General features: G+C 46.7%; 1 protein-coding gene across 2 annotated transcripts in view; it reads right to left on the reverse strand.

Annotated features, from left to right (window-relative positions):
- MUC20 (mucin 20, cell surface associated) overlaps positions 1-24,111 on the reverse strand; it is a 35,830-nt gene that overhangs the window by 1,263 nt on the left and 10,456 nt on the right. The window contains exons 2-5 of one of the 2 annotated variants that reach the window (XM_004278798.3): positions 16,085-16,777; positions 9,032-10,854; positions 3,862-5,157; positions 593-684 (exon numbers count right to left, since the gene is read on the reverse strand). In XM_004278798.3, the coding sequence (XP_004278846.2) occupies positions 593-684; positions 3,862-5,157; positions 9,032-9,131 (1,488 nt within the window). In that variant the 5' untranslated portion in view covers positions 9,132-10,854; positions 16,085-16,777. The remainder of the gene's footprint in view (positions 1-592; positions 685-3,861; positions 5,158-9,031; positions 10,855-16,084; positions 16,778-24,111) is intronic. The other variant, XM_049710346.1, reaches the window with a different exon arrangement.

Genomic DNA, 24,111 nt, shown 5'->3' on the forward strand with positions numbered 1-24,111 from the left:
GAGATCCGTCCTTCCCTAGTACGATATGCAGATCTTGGGAGAGGTAAGTGCCTTGTGAATCTAGGGCTGTCACAGCCACCTTTCCTTACATATGAAGAGACTCTGAGGAATGAAGGGAGCAGAGCTAAGAGGGGGAGAGAAAGAGAAAATCCTGATGATCCTGTTTGAGCCTCTGGATCCAGCCATAACTGAAGCTGGACAGCCACCTCTAGGTTTCTCAGCCAATACCTTGCCTATTGTATAAGCTACGATGAGTTGGGTTGCCGCCACTTGCAACTAAAGTCCTGCCTATCTGCCCATTTATAACATTGACCTTCTCCCAGGGGCCTGAAAGCCTGATCTTCCTAAAGCCTGAGGAAATTGGGATGAGGGAAAGAATCTTTTTTTACATAGCAGAGAAGAGGAATTCAGAACTCAGGAAAAACAGGCAGAAGCAAAGCCAGACAGGGATTTTTAGATCTCACTCCTAATACTCCATAAGAAGCTAGCACCTCCCAAGTGTACAGTATCTTCTGTATCCTGGAGATCTTCCCCAGGGTCTCCGAGAACCTCTCACTCTCCTCTACTCCCCGGCACAGAAAGTGCCACTCACCTGCTGCATCAACCTCTCTGCCACTCTGGGGGCAGTGAGGTCTTCTGAGGAGGCCACGCTCAGCCTCAGGAGGAGGAAGCCTCCATCCTCACCTGCAAGTTGAGAACAGTAGGAAGATGAAAATATGGGTAAGTCATTTCAGGAATCAAGATGTGAACTGTGCTCCCCAGTCTCTGTCCCCACGCTGCATATGTGTGCTCACACTCATGTGTAAATGAGTCTGTGTTCACATAGGATCTTACCTCTATTCACTGCAAAGAGAAAGGATTCCTTCTCTCCAGTAACTGGACCCATCGTAGTGTCTTCCCAACAAGAGGGAAGGAAATGATGGCTAGAGGCCCCATCCACATTTGGAGAAGTCAAAAGAGTAGTGTGAGGAAGGAGAAATGAAAGTGGATCTAGAATGTTCTCAAGGCCTGGAGGCCCAGATGGGGCTGTTGGGAAAGGGGCCAGCCGGGGAGAAGGCTGCAGAGAGGCTGGTCTCTGAGGGGATGTCCTCAGCCAGTGCTTCCAGCTCCAGGTTGGCAGAGGTCTTTTCAATCCAGCCTTCCTGACTTAGCAGCTTGTAGGCAACTTCCGTCTTTTCTTGAGCCCTAATATGCCTGCCTTTACCTGCCACATTTCAGTCATTTCTTCCTATTAGAATACTATTAGAATTGATCCAGCAATTGCACTCCTAGAAGTTTATCCTACAGAAAATGACACACATGTGAAAAATGTGCTATTTACTGCAGTGCTGTTTGTCATAACAAAATACTGGAAAAGACCTAAAAGTCCAAAAAGAGTCATGTACCACAATATTCATTGCAGCTCTGTTTACAATAGCCAGGACATAGAAGCAACCTAAGTGTCCATTGACAGATGAATGGATAAAGAAGGTGTGGCACATATATACAATGGAATACTACTCAGCCATAAAAAGAAATGAAATTGAGTTATTTGTAGTGAGGTGGATGGACCTAGAGTCTGTCATACAGAGTGAAGTAAGTCAGAAAGAGAAAAACAAATACCGTATGCTAACACATACGTATGGAATCTAAAAAAAAGGTCATGAAGAACCTAGGGGCAAGACGGGAATAAAGATGCAGACCTACTAGAGAATGGACTTGAGGACATGGGGAGGGGGAAGGGTAAGCTGGGACAAAGTGAGAGAGTGGCATGGACATATATATACTACCAAATGTAAAATAGATAGCTAGTGGGAAGCAGCCGCATAGCACAGGGAGATCAGCTCGGTGCTTTGTGACCACCTATAGGGGTGGGATAGGGAGAGTGGGAGGGAGGGAGACGCAAGAGGGAAGAGATATGGGGATATATGTATATGTATAACTGATTCATTTTGTTATAAGGCAGAAATTAACACACCATTGGAAAGCAATTATACTCCAATAAAGATGTTAAAAAAAAAAAAAGACCTAAATGTCCATCCATAAAACACTGGTTAAATAAATTATGGTAAAACAAAATACTGAGAAGCCATAAAAAAGAATGGCCTTGTCTCAGAGATCTGTGTTTAACACATGCTCCATTTGCATGAAAAGGAAGACGAGAGATATTATTCTATATCTATATGATATAGTATCTATGTCTATATTATATCGATATAATATGTAGATATCTTTCATCTTCCTTCTTATGCTTCCATATGCATATTTCATGTCCAGAAGAGGATTCACAAGAAAGTGATACCATCAGTTATGTATGTAAGGGAAATTGGGGAGCTGGGGGACAGCAATGGGAGAAAGACATTTTATGGTGTACTCTTTTGTACTTACTCAATTTCAAATCATGTGAATCATCAAATAAAAGCTTTTTAAAATAAAAATATATTAATAAATTGAGACTTTAAAAATAAAAGCACAACAGGAGACTGAGTTTTGGAATCAAACAGACTTGGAATTCCACTGTTACTTTTTTACCATCTTTAAATCTATTTCCTCATCTGTCAGGTGGGGTGTAAGAATACCCACCTCATAAGGTAGTTTTGAAGGTTTAGTTAGAGGAGATAACATGCAAAGCTCATACAGTAGTTTACTGCCTGGAATCAGAGAGAAACTTCAGCTGGTGCCAATGCTCAGTAGCTGTGAAATATTTTTATATCACCTCTGCCTGGAATACAAAAGATATTCAGTAAGGTAGTTGTGATTAATATTTTTATTTCACCTCCCCAAAAAGGCAGTGCAAGTTGAGGATACTGCAGGGATGAGGCACGAGGAAAGAGTGATGGGAAGTGGAGGTGAAGGCTATAGGCTGGCTGGGAGCTGGGCTGACAAGGCACCTCTTCCCCAAGAAATATCTGTTGTCTTAGAGATGTAGCTTTCTTTCTTTCTTTTTTTTAACATCTTTATTGGAGTATAATTGCTTTAAAATGGTGTGTTAGTTTCTGCTTTATAACAAAGTGAATCAGCTATACATATACATATATCCCCATATCCCCTCCCTCTTGTGTCTCCCTCCCTCCCACCCTCCCTATCCCAGCCCTCTAGGTGGTCACAAAGCACCGAGCTGATCTCCCTGTGCTATGCGGCTGCTTCCCACTAGCTATCTATTTTACAGCTGGTAGCGTATACATGTCCACGCCACTCTCTCACTTTGTCTCAGCTTACCTTTCCCCCTCCCCGTGTCCTCAAGTCCATTCTCTAGGTCTGCGTCTTTATTCCTGTCCTGCCCAGACATGTAGCTTTAGACTCCCAAACCTTTGCCCAATTTATTTATTTATTTTAAGTCACCATTTACGGCACCAATCCCAGCAAGTGCATCCAGTGAGCTCCATTTTCATGGGGTCCCAGCTGCTCAGAGGGCAGCAATTTGGGCCAGATGCCCATATGGTATGGCCCTGGCTGAACCAGAGGCGTTCAGATAATGAGGGCTGTGTCTTTTAAGTAAAATTTGGGTCCTTGCCTGGTGCACAGTAGTTACTTAACAGTCAACTCCGTAGAATGGCAGAGATGGAAAGGACTTCACTGCAACCTCCTCCAGCAACTGGTGGAGTAACTGAGGCCCAGAGAGGGAGAGGGAACTGTCCTAGGTCACTCAGGTTGTTAAGGGCAGAGACAAGATCCCAAACCATTTCTCCACACTTTTTCCATACACCACCTTAATTCTGCTCGTTACTGATTTTGGCAAGAACCACTAGAAGATCATGAAGAGGTGACATCAGAGACAGGGCTCAGAATAGGCCCCCAGAGCCTTCCTTTCTCCCTACTCCCTAAACATGCAGACTCCAAACCCCAAATCCCCAAAAATCACACATGGGGGAAGCTGCTCACCTGCACTAACATCTGTCAGACTTCTCTGAGCACTGGTGGGCGTGGCTGTTGAGGGCTTCCCTCCAGCTGTGCTGGCTATCTTCAAGGTCTTTGCTGAGGCTGTGGTCTTGGCTAAGGTGATGTTTGTCTCTTGACTGCTGTTGGCCGTAGCCGGATGGACAGAAGGAAGAGGGCTCCTGCTGTTGGGAGCGGGCGCACCGAATGTGATGTCAGTGGTAGAAGTCTCTGAGGGGGTGGAGCTCATGATGGTAGTCACTTCAGACAGGCTGTAGACCGTAGCTGAGAACCCAGCAGGGGAAGTCACCTCGCCTACTGTTGACGCAGTCCCTGTGGAGATTGTCACTGCTCCTGAGACCTCGGTGTGGCTTGTTGTCTCAACAGAGAGGGATGAGTTTTCTTCCAAGAGGTTCATGCTAACTGTCACCAAGGTTCCACTGGGGGCCGTGGCCCTGGCGGCTGTTGTTTCCATTTCTGTGGTGCTACTGATGGTGAGTGTGATGTCAGGTGTGGCTGATTCTGTGGTGCTGGCTGCTGACAAGGTCTCAGCAGAGGCTGTGGTCCTGGCGAGGTGTGATTTTGCTTCAGTGGAGTCAGGCAAAGTGGATGTCTCGGGGGTAGACAGGGCCTCTCCTCTCGTGGGGCTGTGATCTGTGTCTGAGGTCCCAGGGGTGCTGGCAGTTGCTTCCATTTCTGTAACACTGCAATCGATCACCTCGATGTTGCTGATGTTGTAGGTAACCAAGGCTTTAGCCAGAGCAGCAATGTCAGGTGACAGGGCTTGTGAGGCGGTGATGGCTGGAACTGAGCTGTCAGAGGAAGCGCTGCTCTCCGAGGACAAGGCCTCGGCTTCTGTAGCGGTGTGAGCTAATTTCAAGAAGTCTACCGTGATTCTCTTTGCCTCTTCAGAGCTGTCGAAATTGCAAAGGGTGTCAAAGGCGGCTTTCAAGAGCTCAGTGCCTGTGACGGTCTCAACTGTGGTCATTCCACGTCCTGTGGGGCTGCCGCTTGTGGCTGATGTCTCCATAGGAGTGGTGATCACAGCCGAGGACTTGGAAGGCATTGTTTTCATGAGGGCCATGGTCTTGTTTTCCCTGTTCTCTGCTACTGAAATGGTGCTGCCTGGGAGGAAGGTCGTACCAGAGGTCTGGGTGCTTAGGGTTTGAGTTTCCAAAGAGATATGGTTTGACATAGAGGTCTCAGTGAGGTCAGTGGTCTGGAAGATTCCCTCTGAGCTCGTCCTGACCCCTGGAGTCACAGCAGGCACTTCTGTGTGGCCTGGTTCACTGGTGCTGGGGTCTGTATTGGGTAAGACCAACTTTGTGAGCTATGAGTCCCAGGGCACTGACTTCACACAAGCTCTTGTGCTTATGCCCTGGGCACTGCTGGGAGGAAGGTGGGGAGGGAGACTGCTTTTACCCTATTTTTCATCTATATATTCAAGGAAGAGGAGGCACTTTTGGGAAGATCAGGCCCATGTGGCAGCCACGGTACTGGGATTGCCCTGACTGATGTCCTCTGATGGCCCACATGAGGCAAGCAATCCCCAGAATCTAGTTGATTATTGGTCTGAAACCATCCGAGTGAATGTGTAGGGCCAGGATCCAGCTTCAAGGGGGAGCAAAAAAGGCAGAAGACCCAAGTGAGCCAAGAACTGCAGAGCAGGGACCATGACTCTTAGAACTTTCTGGAAGAATCTTGTCACTTTTTTTTTTAATGTTTATTTATTTTCTTATTAGTCATCCATTTTATACACATCGGTGTATACATGTCAATCCCAATCTCCCAATTCATCACACCACCACCCCCTTGTCACTTTCCTATCAATCCTTTTCTCATCCAGTGACTGTTTCCCTATGGAAGTAAAACACTTCAACCACAAGAAACATCTGTGGTTTTGTGTTGAGAGGTAGCTGCGGGGATTGGAGGAGAGGAATTTCCTGGACAGTGTGGGTGATGGCCGCTGCAAAAGAGGGAAGCAGGCAGAGCCCCCGGGGCTCTAGCAAAGGAAAAGGGCAAGCTGTCCACCTGCTCAAGTCTCTCCTGAACGCGGGCCTTAGACGGCAAGGATGGAACCCCAGAACGCCAGAAATGATGAACCCAGCGTCTTCCACAGGAAACAGGGAGCCAGGTGAAGCAAAACTGTACTTTTTAGAAAGAAGCTGCTAGCGTGTCTCCCCAGGGCAGGATGTCTCTGCTCAGTGGACCGACACTCTGAGGTCGTGTGAGTGGAGGGCCAGCAGGCACGCATTGCCCGGGGGAGGCTACAGCAAATATTTAGGAGCTGACAAGGGTGCCTCTCCTGTCTACAGAGGGAGAGGGGCTCTCTCTGTATGGAGGCCATGGTGCCTCTTGAGGAGGGTTGCCAGATTTAGCAAATAAAAATACAGGATGCCCAGTTAAATTTGAATTTGAATTTCAGATAAACAAGGAATTATTTTAATGGCAAATTCTTTTAGTATGTGTATTTCTCATGTAATATTTAAGACATACTTATACTGATAAACTCATTACCTGAAATTCAAATTTAGGTGGACACCCTGTATTTTATCTAGTAACCCTACTCTTGGAAGGAAAAGATGAAAATATAACCACCCTTTTTCAGGGTTCTTATGGTTTAAGATGGTCTTTCCTGAGACCTACTGGCCCCAAAGTACCCAAGGGCCCAAAGGAGGGCCAGGACCATTTGGTCACCTCTACCTAGGGTGTCAGGACAGGTCCTCGGCTTGTCCTCTTGTGTCTCCCATTGGATAATGAAGCATCACTGGGCCAGGAGGCAAGAGACTGGATTCTAGTCCCAGATGTGTTGCCTACCAGCTCCGGAGTCTGATGATTTACTGGTGCAAATACTGACTCTGTCTCCCACCAGCGAGGGTCTCATATCTGCCTTGCTGTGGGGGTGAGGACCAGAGGGGAAGGGGAATGGGGAAGCCCTTACATTCCAAAGCCTGCAGGGGGTTATTAAGCATCCCTCCCTGACCACGTCCTTTCAAGGAGTCACCTGAGAGCACACAACCTACTTTCATATAGCGAGAGTTTCAGGCTGTACCCACATGAGGATTAGGTGGTCATGGCACTCGCTCTCATTACCTGTTCAGTGCGGTCTACCTACACACACAAACCATGCTTTTACAGAAATATACTTGCTTCTCTCCACTTCAAAGCCCGAGATAGTTCTCTGAGCCTCTCAGTCCCCACAGGTGGAGGCAGAGCCCTTCTGCAGCTGCCCACACAGCCTGAAGTTCAAGCTGTGGGGTCTGACCACTGACCTCCCCTCACACATTTTCTTCCTTTCTTGGGAGCCTTGTGGGGTCATCTTGTGGTGAAACCTCCTCATGCTTCCCAAACCCATAGCCTCTTGATCTCTGGGGCCCTCACAACCCCCCCACCCAACTCTCTTACCCACTGGGGGTCTTCTCAAACAGAGCAAAGCCCACCCTGGCTCTTTACAGCTCTAGAATGCTGCAGCTCTCCTGACCCATTCCTCAAATCAAACTGGTGGAGAGGAAAACATCTGGACTTTGGACTCTGAGTTCGAGTCCTGTCTCTGCTGCTTGCTCTGCTGCTTACCAACCTTGTGACCCGGCCAATTCTCCCAGCTCCAAGCCTACATTTTCGCATCTGTGGAATGGAGCTGGGGTACCTATTTCATAGGATTGTGAACATTACATTAAATTAAATGTAAAATGTGCAGCACAGGGCTTCCCTGGTGGCGCAGTGGTTAAGAATCCAATGCAGGGGACATGGTTTCGAGCCCTGGTCTGGGAAGATCCTACATGCTGTGAAGCAACTAAGCCCGCAAGCCACAACTACTGAGCCTACGTGCTGCAACTACTGAAACCCACACGTCTAGAGCCCGTGCTCCACAACAAGAGAAGCCACCACAATGAGAAGCCCGCGCACAGCAACGAAGACCCAACGCAGAAAGAAAGAAAAAAAAAGTTAGAAAAAAAAATGTGCAACACAAGCCTGGTAGATCATGAGTGCATGCAGGAGGCAGTGTGGTCTAGGGGTTATGTATGTGTGGAATAAAAGCCTGGCTCTGCAGACAAGTTACTTAATCCCAGTAAGAAGCCTCAGTCTCCTCTCGGTGGGTGGGGGGCTGGACGAGAGTAAGAATGAGAATCGTATCTCTCTCACAGGGTTAACTGCGAGGATTAAAAGGATAGTGATGGCTGAGTAGAGTTGCCTGTGTTATCCAGTGGGTTCTCATTAGTTAGCTATTTTATACATAGTATCAGTAGCGTATATATGTCAAAATGTCATCAAACTGTATATATTGTGTTACAACTGTTTTCATTCAATAAAACGTTATGGGTATATCCATGTCAAAAAAAAAAGTGATGATCACAAAGAAAAAAAAAAAAAAAAAGATAGTGGTGGGAGTATATGGGAAATCCCTGTACCTTCCTCTCAATTTTGCTGTGAAGCTAAAACTGCTCTGAAAAATAAAGTCTTAAAAGATAACGCATGGTAATGATGTGTCAGTGTAGCTTCCTCAGTTGTAATACATGTACCTCTCTTGTGAGGGATGTTAATAGCAGAGGAGGCTGTGGGGAGGTGGGCAGAAGATACATAGGAATCTCTGTACTTTCTGCTCAATTTTGCTGTGAACCTAAAACTGCTCTAAAAAATAAAGTCTATTTTTACAAGAGCTAATGCATGTGACAAGCCTCGCACAGTTCCTATTACAGATCAATGTTCATTCTCTTCTTTCATAAAAGCCCTGCCTCTCTCAGAATCCACCCTCCACAAGCAGCCTGTGACAGTCAGACTTTTCACACAAAAATGGGTTTTTGAAGGAAATCCATGCTAGAAAATAAACTTGGAGGAGAAAGAATCTTGTCAAGCCACATTCTTAGGCTTTAATCAGATCTATCACCAGCCTGCACCTCCCTGACCCCCACAATCTCCCCGCCCCACGTACTCACACCGTCACAGGCATAAAGACAAACCCACAGCAACCTCACATTTGTATGGACCGCAGAGTCCCACATGCTTAAGCTGACCCAGTGCCGTTGCATACTACCAGCCATAGCAATACTTCATGTATAGCTTTATGGTTGACGATAACTAACCTGAGAGAGCTACCCTCACCCACAAAGGGCTGCAGTACAGAAGCTCCCACCCAGAGTCAGGAGAGAAGCCCACAGGCACCCTCTGGCCTCCTTACCTGCAGAGCTCCTAGGAGCCCCAGCCACCCAGCAGAAGAAGAAAAGGGGCAGAGCCAGGCCCCAGAGAAAGCCCATCCTAGCTGGGGCTCCGGCCACCATTGCCCAGCAGATCTGCCCACTGCCTCTTGCTGCCACCTTTTCCTGCTTGCTCAACCCGCGGAGCAGGGGCGGGCCACCTGCTTAGGTGTGGCTGGGTAGTTTCCAGGGTGTAACCAGGTGATCACAAGTGCACAGGCTGAGAGCTGGCAGGTTGTGTGTCAGGGCTGACAGGGAGCTAACCCTCCTGCCCCCCTTGCCCACTGACACCCCCCTCTCTGAAGTTTGGTTTGAAGCTATGGAATCATTTCCACAGTGATATTCATCCCCTGGGTCCTGTAGGCAGGGAGGCCATGGAAGATGGTGTTTCACACACATTTCCCCCTTCCCATAGCCTTTCCCCCCTCCCTCTCCCCCTGTGCATGGGGCTTTGACTTCTAGTTAGAGAAACATGGGTTTTATTCCTAATTCTAGACTTACTAGCTCTATAATCTAGAGCAAATTGAAGAACTTTCTGAACCTCAACCTCCTGATCTGTAAAATGGGCATAATCCTTACCTCACTGGGCTGTTTCATGAGGCTCACATGAGATAAAAAGGCTCTAACAGTGCCTGCTACATACTTGGTGCTTGTTGAAAACATATACATTTTAGGTGCTCAGTAAATGAGTGAAGGCCCTGATGTCCACTCAGATCCTCAAGCAACAGAGAGAAGGAACAGCCCCCTGAGGTCTGCAGGAGACAGCTCTCCAGTGTGGGGCAGGACTCTGATCCCTAACACCCTTCCATCTTTACATACTGTGATCCTGCATCCCAGCCAGAGGCAGGATCATGTCTTGGGCCAGACTGGAGGTGTGGGGTAGGAAGAGCACAGCTGGGAGAAGGGAAAGTGTAAGTGTGCTGGTCTGAGTCCCCAGGCCTGGGAGGAGGGACACTGAGGGTGATTACTTAGGGAACCTTGGGGATTTGGCCACAAGACGGGGAATGAGGTTGCAGAATGTATTTCCAAATGCCCTAGTGAAGAATCTTATCCCCTCAAAGGGTCAAGGACATAAGCTGTTATGGCCACAGCCAGTGGCCAGACAAGGTATCTTGGGGATTTCAGGGCAAGAGTTTTGTGAATAAAGCAGCTCCAGAGTAGAGGAAAGCTTGCTGAACAGGTGTCAGAAAAATCACAAAATCTCACAGCTGGAAGGAAATTTAGAGTGGAATCAGAAGGTCTAGGTTTGGGACTTCCCTGGTGGTGCCGTGGTTAGGAATCCGCCTGCCAATGCAGGGTAACACAGGTTCGAGCCCTAGTCCGGGAAGATCCCACATGCCGCGTAGCAACTAAGCCCGTGCACCACAACTACTGAGCCTGTGCTCTAGAGCCCGCGAGCCATGGCTACTGAGCCTGCATGCCACAACTACTGAAGCCCGTGCGCCTAGAGCCTGTGCTCCGCAACAAGAGAAGCCACCGCAGTGAGAAGCCCGTGCGCCACAACGAAGAGTAGCTCCAGCTCACTGCAACTAGAGGAAGCCCGCATACAGCAACAAAGACCCAACAAAGCCAAAAATAAATAAATTTAAAAAAAAAAAAAAAAAAAGGTCTAGGTTCTGTTTCCAGCTCCTTCCTTGGTAGTGGCCCAAGAACTCTGTGCAATCTTGGACAAGTTATTTGCCTTCTCTGGGCCTCTGTCAATAAGACCTCTGAGGTCCTCTTGGCCATGAAGTCTGAGGTCCTGCGTTTGGTGTGAGCCACTGTCTTCTAGAATTTCACCCTCCGTTGGGATAAAGGGCTCTGTGGCCTGGAAGGAGAAGGGAGTCATTCTAGGGCACGGGGGTGGGATGAGGGGAGGAAAACTATGAGAGGAGACTGAGGGGTCCATCTGGGACACAGCCCAGCACTTGGGGTCAAGGATCTTGGACCCCAGTTCCAGCCACACTGTTAATCTGTATAGTACTCCTGCCAGGCTGAGCCCTTCCACCCTCCCATTCAACCTCAGTCCTTCACTTTATAAAATGGGAGAATGGATTTCCCCTTGGGGGGTGGGTAGGTGGGGAGAGGAGGCCCCAGGGCCATAGCAGTGACCTGAATTCTGTTTGACCCGATCTAGTAATGAGTGATCTGGTGTGACTCTTCACCCTTGAGAAGACAGAGGAGAAATCCAGAAATAATGCAACTCCTTTGAGCCGCCTCCCTCCCCTCCTGGCCCACCTGTCTGCCCCACCCTAGCGGGGAAAGGGATTTCCTCATTCTAGCGGCCAGTGGCTTAATCTACAGACCGAGGTACTCCAGGTGCCCTTGCACCCCCACCACAGACTTCCCTTCTCCATTTCCTTTCTCTTTTCATCCTCTAAGTGATCAACAGCTCAGCTCTAGCCCAGTTGTCTACAATGAGATCTAACCAGGAACCTGCTAGAAGGGAATCCTGGCTGAGTGCTTTCCTGGGTTTTGCTGAATTTTGTCTGGTCCATCTTCCCCTGTATCTGGGGAATTTCCAAGCCTGGACACATGACTGTTGGCCCTGGGGGCATAGTAGTCTTATCCAGAAAGTTCCTGGACATTTTGTTCAGCCCAACTCAGCTCTCACCCTGAATGAGCATAGGAGGCTAGTTTGATTAATTTAGCAGACATATATGGAGCACCTATTAGATGCCAGACACTGTTCTAGGCACCCAGGATATAGCACTGAGTAAAACAGATCCCTGCCCTCACGGAACTAACTTCCTAGTGAAAGGAGATGGCAAACATTAATACGTGAACAATATAGGGATGAATATTATGGAAAAAAGAAAAAAAAAAGACAGGTAAGAAGAACATGGTGTGTGTGGCGTGGAGAGGTGAGGGACAGATTAAAGTATCAAATAGCACCATGGGATCTGAGCAATGATTCCAAGCTGGTGAGAAAGTTAGCCAAGTGGATACGTGGGGAAGAACACTCCAGGCAGTGGAAGTGGTAGAGAAAGATCCAGAGACCTAAGGCAGGACCTAGTTCAAGAAGCACAAATGAGGGCGTGTGGCTGGAGCCACGTGAGACGGCAGAGTTGGGGGGCAGGGGAGCAGGGTGATAAGGCATAGGTGACAAAGGGCCTTGCCAGCCTTGGGTGCTGGGTTCTTGGAGTGAGGTGGGAGCAGCCCCTGGGGAGTTTTGAGCGGAGGAGTGACGAGTTCTAACTTGGGTTTTAGAAGGACCACTCTGGCAGCTGTGGGCCGGAATAGAAACTGGAATAGCGTTGGGAGGATTTTGCCCTAGTCCAGGTAAGAGAGGAGGGTGGCTCTGACCATAGTGGTACCAGAGGAGGTTGGAGTTGGTCAGATTCTAGATATATTTTGAATGTAGAGCCAACATGACTTCCTACCAGATCAGTGTGGGCTGTCAAAGGAAGAGAAAAGTCAAGAAAACTACAGACTTCTCAGCCTGAACAAATGGAAGGATGGAGTTGTCACCAGCGCCATTTGGGTCTGTGTTTGTTGGGAGGAAAAACTTTTTCCTCTTCCAACCTGGGTCCAGTGACTGGAGACCTGCAACTTAACTAAGAAAAGACAGATGAACAGGAGAAAAGACAAAGTTTATTTACACGTGCACCAGGGAGTTGCTTAGTAATGAGTAACTCACTGAATAACCAGAGACAAAGGTTTCTACACCACACTTAACAAAGGCATGGGGCTTAGGACCTCTGTGGGAAAATATGGAAGGTTCTATTGGCAGTCTGTCTCCACGGCAGCTAAAATGGGCTGGAAAATCCCTTGGAGGGAGATTTATGGCAGCTGTATTTTTAGAAGGCTCTGTTTTAGTCAGATAAGGGAAGTTCAGATAACATTTCTTTCTGCATCTTCTGTAGGTCAAATGTTTCCTCTTTAAAATAATCTTTATACCAACTCTGGGGGTCTGAGTGGGTCCCCACAGGTTCAAAATGTGTAGATAAGGAGAGATGGTGGGAATCATTTAAGTCTGCAAAGCCCTGAGAATGGACCCCTCCATACCCTAGCCCCTATTTCCTTGGGTTGTAGCATAGAAACCTCTAGGGAGCCCTCTCTTCTTTCATTTCTTTTACTAGGGTACAACCAACATATAGTTAACTACGCCAACCTCAAGTAGTATACAGCTTGATGAATTTTTACATGTGCTTACACCCTGAATGTATTCACCACTCAGATCAAGATATAGGACACTTTCAGCATCTCAACAGGTTCCCTTGTGTTCACTTCCGGTCAGTATCCCTCCAAGGACCACCATTCCCACCTCTATCACCATAAACTGGTTCTGCCTATTTTTGAACTTCATATAAATGGGATTATGCATATATAATTTCTTATATCTGGCTTTTTTCTCTTAACATTATGCCTGCGAGACTCACCCATTTTGTTGTATGTAATGGCACGTCATTCTTTTTTTATCATTAGGTAGTATTCCATCGTATAAATATACCGCAATTTATTTATCTACTTTCCTAATGATGGACATTTGGATTATTTCTAGTCTTTCACTATTCTGAATAACACTGTTATCAACGTTCTTGTATATGTCTTGGGTATATATATATATATATATATATATATATCCAGGAGTGGAATTGCTGGGTCATGTGTGTATCTTCAGTATACAGCATCGAACAGTTTTCCAAATTGATTGTGCTCACTTATACTATACCAGCAATGTATGAGAGTTCCAGTTGCTCCACATTCTCATCAACACTTGGTACCACAGGTCCTTTTAATTTTAGACATTCTTGTGGATTAAAAGAGTCACCTGTTAACACTGTGATTTTTAACTTACATTACAGGAAGCCCTCTGCTTTCTCAGGGCTTTGCCCAGGTGGTATGCCGCTGCCAGGGAAATGACTTTCACAGGGAAGATGTTTGAAGGACACAGGGAGGGAGGATGGAGAGCCAGGTAGAAATAAAATTTGCACGCATATGTGCACACACCTGCACACTTGACTAGCGAGGAATCTGTGCCAGTACTGGAACATCTATGGGGACCCTGTTTGGGATGGGGGATAATGTAGGAGAGACAAGTGAAGGAAGAGATGGAGTTTCTGGGCATTTGGAAGGAGAATGAGCACTGACCCAAGAAGAGGAAAGAGCCCACAAATCAGCATCTTTGGGCTCTCTATGAGGCCCACAGGATGATCCCAGCTGGAGAGGCCACATCCCACAGAGCCTCACCTGAAAAACTCTTCCTGGCAAGGGAGATCTCAGGCTCTGGAGGTAGGAGTGGGGCTTTCCCAAACAGGGCCCCGGGCTGTCTCTCCCTGAGGCTAGCAGGAGATAAGGCCAGAAATGTGCCTTGGGGCTGTGTGGTGGATTTTGCATGCCATGCAAGGGAGGTTAGCCTTATTCTAGAGACAATGGGAAGCCAGTGGTGGTTTCTGAATGGAAAACTGGCAGAACCAGAGCTCTGCTTTGGGCAGTACAACGTGGTACAATGTGGGTTGAGACCAGTTAGGGCAAGAGGACCAGGACTGTGAGGCTGTGACCTAGGACTTCGGCAGTGGGACGTAAAGGGGGCAGATATGAACTGTGTTGTGAAGCAGAACTAGAAAGACTTGGCACCTTGCAGAAGAAGACCAGGGGCAGAGAGAAGTAAAAGATTACCCTGAGGTTTAGAGTCCAGGAGGCTGGAGGACAGGGAACCATGCACAGGACAGGAGGAAGAGCAGATTTGGGAGGAAACGATGGGCTTGGCAGACCCTAAAGCCCCTGACATCATTTTTCTAGTGCTCTGAAATCCTGCACACGAGGAGACCCCAAGGAGGCGGCCCCTGGCACACCAGAGGAAGGTACCCTGCCCCTCCTGTCACAGTGGGAAGAGAAGGGGGTGGGCAAGAGGCCACAGGGCTCAGGCCAGGCTATTTCAGGACTTACAGGCAGTACTATGGAGCCCAGGAAGGAACACTGAGAAGAGGGGCAAGAATTACTTAACCACAGGGCCCCTAGGTTCTTACTTTCTACTTTCAAGAAATGTTTGCTATATTCAGCGTAACCATCACAAAACAATAAATACTGTGAGCCAAATTTCTGTTTTATAGTCTGTGCGGCTGATTCTATGCACATTTAACAGTGTTTCCGACAGCAGCAGGTTTCCGTTTTTCCTCTGGTTGAACCAATGGGGAAGCACACAGGCTGGCAGCTGGGAGACAAGCACCCCTGGGCCTGGTGATCATGGCCCCAGGAGGGGAGGCTGAGCTTTGTTCCAGGGCCCTGCTGGCACCGAGTGGGGGAGGAGCTTCAGGGAGGCGTCAGGCCATCTTCTTGAGTCCCTTCATGGCGATGGAGAGGGGCTGGTTTGGAGAAGCTGACAGACCTAATGAGCAGTAAGCGAAGGCCTGTTGCCTCTCCAGCTAATTTACATTTCCCCAAATAACCGCTCTCTCTTGTTCATCCACCAAGAACCAGGCCCTTCCACAGCGGCCCTGCAAGGCAAGCTCTAGGACACAGATGAGGAAAGGGAGGCGCGGAAAGGCTCAGAAGACTGAAGGCTTGAGGTCAGCCAGGATTTGAACCCAGGTCTATCTGGCTCCCAAGTCCAAGCTCTTTCCATCGCGCTATACTGCCTTTCTTTCTGCCCAACGCTGTAATAGGCTAGGGTGGGGGCTGAGGGCTCTCCTCCAGTGCTGCGCAGAGAGCTGGACAGGTCAGGGCTGAAGCCGGGACACAAAAGGAAAATAAAGAACAGAGGATGATTTAGGGCAGAGAGCAGCAAACCACAGTCTGTGGACCAAATCTGTCTTGCTGCTGGTTTTTGGTATAGATCACAAGTTAAGAATGTTTTTTACATTTTTATACGGTTGAGAAAAGTCAAAAGAAGAATATTACTTCATGACACATGAGAATTATATGAAATTCAGTGTCAGTGTTCATGGGCAGGAACCCTGGCTTCTACCCTAAAACCGTGGCTGCAACAGTGCTGCGCCCAGCTCAGGCTCTTTGCCCCCTTTGGTATTTGCTCCTTGACTTTGGGGCTTGGAGGCCAGGGAGGCAGGAGCAGTGTTGCCAGCCACCCCTTCTAAGAGCATCTCCAGGGCACTCACCATGCTTTGCATCCAGTCTAGATTGCTTCTGGCAGGGCTTGGGCAGGTTCTCCTTCCTCAGCACCACCTGCAGCACCATGCTGATAGTTTGAGGAGCAGAAAAACACAGGTGAAAGATCCTGTCCTCATCCCTGCCTCCCACCCCCTGCTGCTGCCCAATACCCCCAGCACCTCTCTGCAGACTCCTGTCTGCCCTCAGAAGTCTACATGGGACAGGTCAAGAGGCATCTGTACTGCAAGAGAAGCGGGGACAGTTAGGTGCAACACAGCCACCCTATTTCCCCACCCTATTCCCCAGTCACCAACAGCTGAACCTCTCCTTGTGGGACCTGCAAAAGTGGCTCAGAGGGGAGCAGCAGGTGGCAAGGAGCGGGGAGGAATGTGTAGGCACTTTTGATATGAAATGGACAGAATGCCAGGATCTTGGGATGTCAGGGACCTTAGAAGCCATCCAGTCCACACCCTGGCCTTGGCCTAAAGTACATGCAAGGGGCTTGCCTCTGTCAATCACAGCATCCAGCTCTGCTGGGGGTGGAACGGAGCCTGCATGTGAGTTACCAGTGTTGCAGAGGGCACGGTGATCCAGGCAGCGGTCTGGTACCACATGGCAGAATTCATCACAGTAGCAGCTTCCTCTCCTGCAGTGGTGATCCATTCCAAGGCAGCAGAGGGGCTGGGGTTGGGAGCAGCTGCCTGGAGAAAAAGGGACATTAAAAAGAGACAGGGCTTCCCTGGTGGCGCAGTGGTTGAGAGTCCGCCTGCCGATGCAGGGGATACAGGTTCATGCCCCGGTCCGGGAAGATCCCACATGCCGCGGAGCGGCTAGGCCCGTGAGCCATGGCCTCTGAGCCTGCGCGTCCGGAGCCTGTGCTCCGCAACAGGAGAGGCCACAACAGTGAGAGGCCTGCGTACCGCAAAAAAAAAAAAAAAAAAAGAGAGAGAGACAGATTTAACAAATGGTGCTGGGACAACTAGATATCCATATGCAAAAGAATGAATTTGGACCTCTACCTCACACCATATATAAAAATTAACTGAAAATGGATCACAAATCTAAATGTAAGAGTTAAAACTGTAAAACTCTAGATATTGTCATGACCTTGGATTAAGCAGTTTTTCAGGTATGACACCAAAATCATAAGTGACAAAAGAAAGAATAGATAAAGTAGACTTGATCGAAGTTTTGGGCTTCTAAGGATACTATCAAGAAAGTGAAAAGACAACCCATGGGATGGGAAAATATCTGCAAATCATATATGCAATAAGAGAATTTTATTCAGAATATGTAAAGAACTCTCACAAACTCAACAACATAAAAAGACAAATAACCCCATTTTAAAATGAGCAAAGAATATATCCAAAGAAGATACACAAATGGCCAATAAGCACATAAAAGGGTGCTCAACATCACTAATCATCAGGAAAATGCAAATTAAAATCACAATGAGTTACCACTCCACATCCACTAGGATGGCTAAAAACAAAAACAAGTGTTGGTGAGGATGTGGAGAAATTGGAACCCTACACATGGCTAGCAGAAGTGTAAAATGGTGCAGCCACTTTGAAAAATTGTTTGGCAGTTCCTCAGAACGTTAAATGTAGAGTTACCATATGACCCAGCAAATCCACTTCTGGGTATATACTTAAAAGAATTGAAAATATATGTTCACATAAAATCCCGTACATAAATGTTCATAGAAACATTATTCATAATAGCAAAAAAGTGGAAATAATTCAAATGTCCATTAACTGATGAGAGGATAAAACAAAATATGGAATTTCTATACAATGGAATATCATTCAGCCATAAAAATGAATGAAATGCTGATACATGCTACAACATGGATGAACCTTGAAAATGTTATGCTAGACGAAAGAAGTCAGCCACAAAAGGCCATGTATTATATGATTCTATTTCTGTGAAACGTCTAGAGCAGGCAAATCCATAGAAAGTAGATTAATGGCTGCCAGGGGTGGGAGGTGTGGTGAATAAGGGTGTGACTGTTAATGGGTACGGTGTTTCTTTGGGAGGTGATGAAATGTTCTAAACTTAGGTAATAGTGTTGGTTGCACAACTCCGTAAATATAGTAAAAACCATGAATTGTATATTTTAAAAGGATGACTTTTACATTATGTGAATTGTATCTCAATAAAGTTACTATTAAAAGGAGAGAGACAGGACTTCCCTGGTGGCGCAGTGGTTGGGAGTCCGCCTGCCGATGCAGGGGACACGGGTTCGTGCCCCGGTCTGGGAGGATCCCGCATGCCGCAGAGTGGCTGGGCCTGTGAACCATGGCCGCTGAGCCTGCACATCCGGAGCCCGTGCCGCAACGGGAGAGGCCTCAACAGTGAGAGGCCCATGTACCGCAAAAAAAAAAAAAAAAAAAAAAGGAGAGAGACAGAGCTAAGAGAGAAGAGTGAGCAAGAAGAGAGACAAAAAGAAGAGTGTGACAGGGGAGTGACAGCAAGGAAGACACAGAGGCAATAGAGAAAACGACAGAAGAGTTGTGAGAAGAGGGACGTAGAAAAATCCCACAAAGTTAGAGGAAGTTCTCCAAGGTCGCTATTCACGAAACAGTTTCACCAACCCCAATTCCTACCATTTCCCCAAGGTGCTCAACTCAATTATTATTATTTGTTTTTTCAATTTATTTATCTTATTTTATTTTGGGGTGCACTGGGTCTTCGTTGATGCACACGGGGCTTTCTCTAGTTGCAGTGAGACGGGGCTACTCTTCGTTGCGGTGCCTGGGCTTCTCATTGCGGTGGCTTCTCTTGTTGCGGAGCACAGACTCTAGGTGCACAGGCTTCAGTAGTTGTGGCTTCCGGGCTCTAGAGCGCAGGCTCAGTAGTTGTGGCGCACGGGCTTAGTTGCCCCACAGCATGTGGGATCTTCCCGGACCAGGGCTCAAACCCGTGTCCCCTGCATTGGCAGGCAGATTCTCAACCACTGCGCCACCAGGGCAGCCCTCAACTCAGTTATTATCTGATCATTCCTTATCCACTACAAGATGAAGGGGTTCATCTTCTTTAAGACATTAGGAAAACAAGACATTGGCAGATAGGGACGGTGGCCCAGGTAACCTGGTGAGTTTTTGGCTCAGGTCAGAAGGGGCCCCAGGTACTCTCATGCCCAGCACTCTCAATGTTGTTTTCCCTTTACTTTACCTTGACCTTCCCAATGCCTCTGTTAGGTTAGCACCTGCCTGGGGCTTTGTTTAGGCATAAGCCTGACGACCTTCCAAAGTTGAAAGGATCAGTAGGGAGCGGGCCTCTGAGGGGAGGCGGGGCCAGGTGTGGCTAACCCAGCCTGTTGTGGAAACAGGGGCCAGCAGGTAGGTGTCTGGTGAAAGGCGGGCAGCGGCCCAGGGAGGTCAGATCTCTCAAGGTGATGGTGGGCTGGGCTGGAATGGTGGCCTCTGAGTTTGGTCTGGCTTCTGCATGTTCTACTCAGGAGCCTCCTGCAAATGATCAGTTTCCATTCTCATATCATCCCCCTTCCCAAGTGCCTGGTTCAGTGTCAGGTTGTCACCAAGACCAGGAAACGATCAAAGGATTGGAGCCGGCAAAGAGCCCCAGGGACCATCCAAATGAGGGCTGTACCCCATTTGGGGGTCAGAGATCAAGTCAGTGGTCATGACCAGCATTTATTTTAACAGTTTGGGATGGAGTGGAATGGAGTGGAGTGGAATAGGATAGGATAGCATAGGATAGGATAGGATACAAAATATCTACATATATTGTATATTGTATATAGAAGTGTAAGTTGCTTGGGGTTCTTTCTGAAATTTTTGTGTTTTTCCATATATGTATGTAAGTATTGGATCACAGTGTAAAATATCTCTATTAATGTGGACTGTGGCCAGAAAAGTTTGAAAGACACTGATCTAAAAATGGAAAAGCAGTGTTCACAAGCAGTGATTGGGTGACAGAGCTGGGAGTGGAACCAGCAATTTTGACTTTCCCCTTGCTTTTTCCACCACATCAGGATCAGGGCTTTTTCTTTCAAAAAGCCTTTGGTTGCACTTGCCACTGCTCTGGGCCATTCTCTAAAGATCCTGCATATTCCTGCTTTTGAGCCTTTAGTCAAGCTGTTTCCTCTGATTGGAAGGCCCTTCCCTCTCATAGCCACTAGAAGAAAACATTCTTATCCTTCAAGGTCATGATTAAATTCAACCTTCCCAGGGTTGCTAACGAACCAGCTTGTTATTTTGAGAGTGATAAATGAAGAATCATTTATCCAGTCTTTCCACACAAACCAAACAGTTGACAAGGGAAAGGTCTTCTTTATAGAAGAACTCCAGCTAACAAATGCAGAATCAATGGGAGAATTAGAAAACCACCATATGGCAATCCTTAATGAAAAACTGGATCTAGGTAACAATCATCAGTGGAAGCTAAAACCATTAGAGAAAGGTCGAGGGGGAACTTTTATAATGGACCTACAAACGGATGCGTCTGGCTGATCAAGTTTAACACCAGTAGAAGTGAGATGACTAGACATTGCCTGTCTCCTTCTCCATGCAATAGGTAGTACATAGCCTCACCTACAGAATATACTTACCAAAAGAAATGAACCTTAACTACCAGATTTCAGGAAATGCAAGGGACAGAAGGGCACCCACAAGGATCCAGTCAGACAAATCCAGAATTCAGGACAGTCTACAGGACAAATGACCTGGTTTCTTCAACAAATAAACAGCATGAAAAAAAAAGGAAGAGCTGATATAGATTTAAAGAGACTTAAGAATATAACAGCTAAATGTATGTGTGGACCTTGTTTGGATCCTGATTCGAATAAGCCAGTTGCAAAAAGGACTTTTTGATAGTTGGAGAAGTATGCACACTAATAGGTATTAAATGGTTGTAATTATTTTAATTATTTCAGGTCTGATAAGGTATTGTGGTTATATATATTTTTAATATGGTGGATAAGAATTTGGTGTTGATAATTTTCACGCTAGCCAATAGGTCCATTGGGTTCATTTAACTATCCCCTCTACTTTTGTGTGTTTCAAATTTTCCGTAATAAAAATTTTTTTTAAATAAATTTGATCTATCCTGAGAGGCCTTCCTACATCCCCCCAGCTGGGACGTAGGTATTAACTACATTTACTGGGATTAACTTTTTCCTCTTACTTTTAAAATCTATTGATTTCAATTTCTAACATAGCATTAATCCCTGTCTCCATTATTGTTACGATCTTCTTCCTGAAGGTGTGTTCATCTGTCTTCCTACCAATTGGTGGAAGGCAGGAAATGTATCTCTGTAGTTCTGGTGTCAAATAATTTATACTTAATTTAATTTAAAAGAGCTAAATTGGACTTGGGCTCACACTTGAGCTCCCAGGGTGTCCATAGGCCAGGACAGATTTACAGTTCCTGACAGCGCTGACTGGTCCCATCAGAAAAATGACAGCGCAATAAGGGAAAGGAAGTCCACCCCATGGTGACCAAGCACCCATTCACTCACTCATGCATTCATTCATTTATTCATTTTATTCTATTGAGTGACTCTCTGAGCCAAGTACCATGGTGGATCATGGACATACATTCCACTGCCCTGTCCAACCCAACCCTCCAAAGAAACACCTTCCAAGAGCTCAGTCTAGTGAACAGAGCGTCATCATACTACAAGTAACCAGAATGTCATCATACTGTATGGTAAGTGCTGCACCACAGGTAAGAGGAGAGAGCCGCAGGGTTGGTGGAGGGGCAGTGAGCCCACCAGGAAACAGACTCCTGGTGAAGAGGCAGTAGATCAGGGACTCCTGTGTGACCATCTCGTTGGCTTCAGACTAAAAGGTTTGTAGAAGTGACAAGCTGTGAGGCCAGGAACAGCCCCAAACAAGGCTGGGTGAAGAACCCCATGCTAATAGTTGGCACCCCTCCAGAACAACACTCTTTAAACCTGTTTGACAGTTTTATAGAGAAGAGGGTGAGCACTGCTGGGGCCGGGTGTGGAAAGGGGGCACTGGGCAGCCTCCCCCTCCCCTTTACAGTTCCCAGTGATACTGCTCCAGCCCCCAAATTGCGAACCCCACTCAGCAAATCTGAAGCCCCGCCCTTCCTCAGAAGTCCTTTTTACAAGCAATTTATTAACACATCTGTTACTACTTAAGCACACACCTTGAGGCTCCCACCCCTACAAAAAGTATTCCTAGCAATGACATCTAGTTTTCTCCCAAAAGAAGTTCTGGTAGATACAGCTTTCTCCATCCCATTGGATTTCCAGGAATATTTAAGCAAACCAAATGGGTTGGTGCCTGGTAGTTGCCCAGGGAGTCTGCCTATTAATCTGGATCTGGGCTTGTCATACCACCTTCCATCTTGTACCGCTCCCATCCCCCGACAGCGCACATTCCAGAGCCCCCTGCTGCCTCTACTCATAGGCACCTCTTCTGGACATTCCTCTTGATTCCCCAACCAAAACAGACCTTCCCAAGCAAATCATCCAAGGACAACTTATAAATATGAATGTGGGTACACAGAGAAGCCACCTTAAGCACTGGTAGATGTCTGAATAAATGAATTATTTAATTAATGAATTAGTGAACATAAGGAGGCGGATTATGCCAGGGACAAAAATGGTTGATTAAATGAATGAATGAATAAATAAAAGAGACTAGAGGCCACGTCCCTTCGACCTGCTAGCCTGGCTTCTCACCTGTCTCCTGGTTTGGGGCTGCAGGGCTCAGCCACAGCAGGAGGAGGAGAACCAGCCACATGGCTGCAGGCATCAAGCAGAGACAGTGTTTCAGGGACCAAGGCCAGGACTTTTAATACCCACCCATCCCAGTAAGTTCATTTGGTATCTGCACCCCCAGGGAGGAGCCAGCTGGCACCTGGGCAGTCACTGGCAGGGGCAGAGGTGGCACCAAGACAGGGGCACAGGTGTCCCAGTTGCTTGGAATAGCTTGCCCAAGCAGAGGTAACACAGCAAAAAAACAATTCTCCCATCTCCTGGGGTTTCCAAGCCTTTGGGAAGAGCAGAATCAGAGAAACCAGAGTGACTGCTGTCAGGGATTGCAACCTCATCTTACCTTGATTTCATCTGCAAAGACCCTATTTTCATAAAGGTCACATTCACAGGTACCAAGGATTAGGACTTGAACAGATCTTTTGGGGGGACACAGTTTAAGCCACAACAGTAATAAAATTTTATTTTTCACATTTAGGTCTTTACCTAGAATTTTTTTGTGTGTTGACTTGAGGTGTGGATCTAAAATAATATTTTTTCATATGGATAACCAGTATTAAATAATCATTTAAAAATAATCTATCACTGCCCTATTGACTTGTGATACCACCTCTCTGGCATATCAAGCTTCCTTATGTGTATAGATCTATTTATGGACTTTCCATTTTGTTTCGTTGTTCTAATTTGTCTTTTCCTACACAAGTGCCACACTATCTTAATTATGATAGCTTTAGAACACATTTTGATGTCTGTTAGAGCAAGATTATTCTTCTTAGCATTTGCTTGTCTATTTTTAGCCCTTTCCATTTCCATGTATATTAATATATTTATTTTCAATTCCCTTTCATATTGCTCTAAATTCTGTAGTTCCTGGAGATTTTCCTATTACATCTGCTGATTCTTTCTCATGGCAATTTATAACATCAATTTTTAAAATTAAACTTTTAATTTGAAATAATTGTAGACACACATGCAATTATAAGAAATAATACAGACACAGTCCACATACCTTTTACCCCATTTCCCCCAATGGTAATAGCTTGCAAAACTATAATACAACATCACAAACAGGATGCTAACATTGAAAGAGTAAAGACACAGAATATTGCCAAGGATCCCTCCTGTTGCTCTTTTATAGCCACATTCACTTCCCCCCTGCCCCCACCCTCTCCTTAACCTCTGGAAACCACTACTCTGTTCTCCGTTTCTATACTTTTGTCATTTCAAGGACGTTATATAAATGGAATCATGCAGAATGTTTGGGGATTGACTTTTTTTCACTCAGCATAACTCTCTGGGGATTCATCCAGGTTGTTGCACGTATCA

This window comes from Orcinus orca, chromosome 5 (assembly GCF_937001465.1).
Source record: "Orcinus orca chromosome 5, mOrcOrc1.1, whole genome shotgun sequence".
In the NCBI taxonomy this organism is placed as follows: domain Eukaryota; kingdom Metazoa; phylum Chordata; class Mammalia; order Artiodactyla; family Delphinidae; genus Orcinus; species Orcinus orca.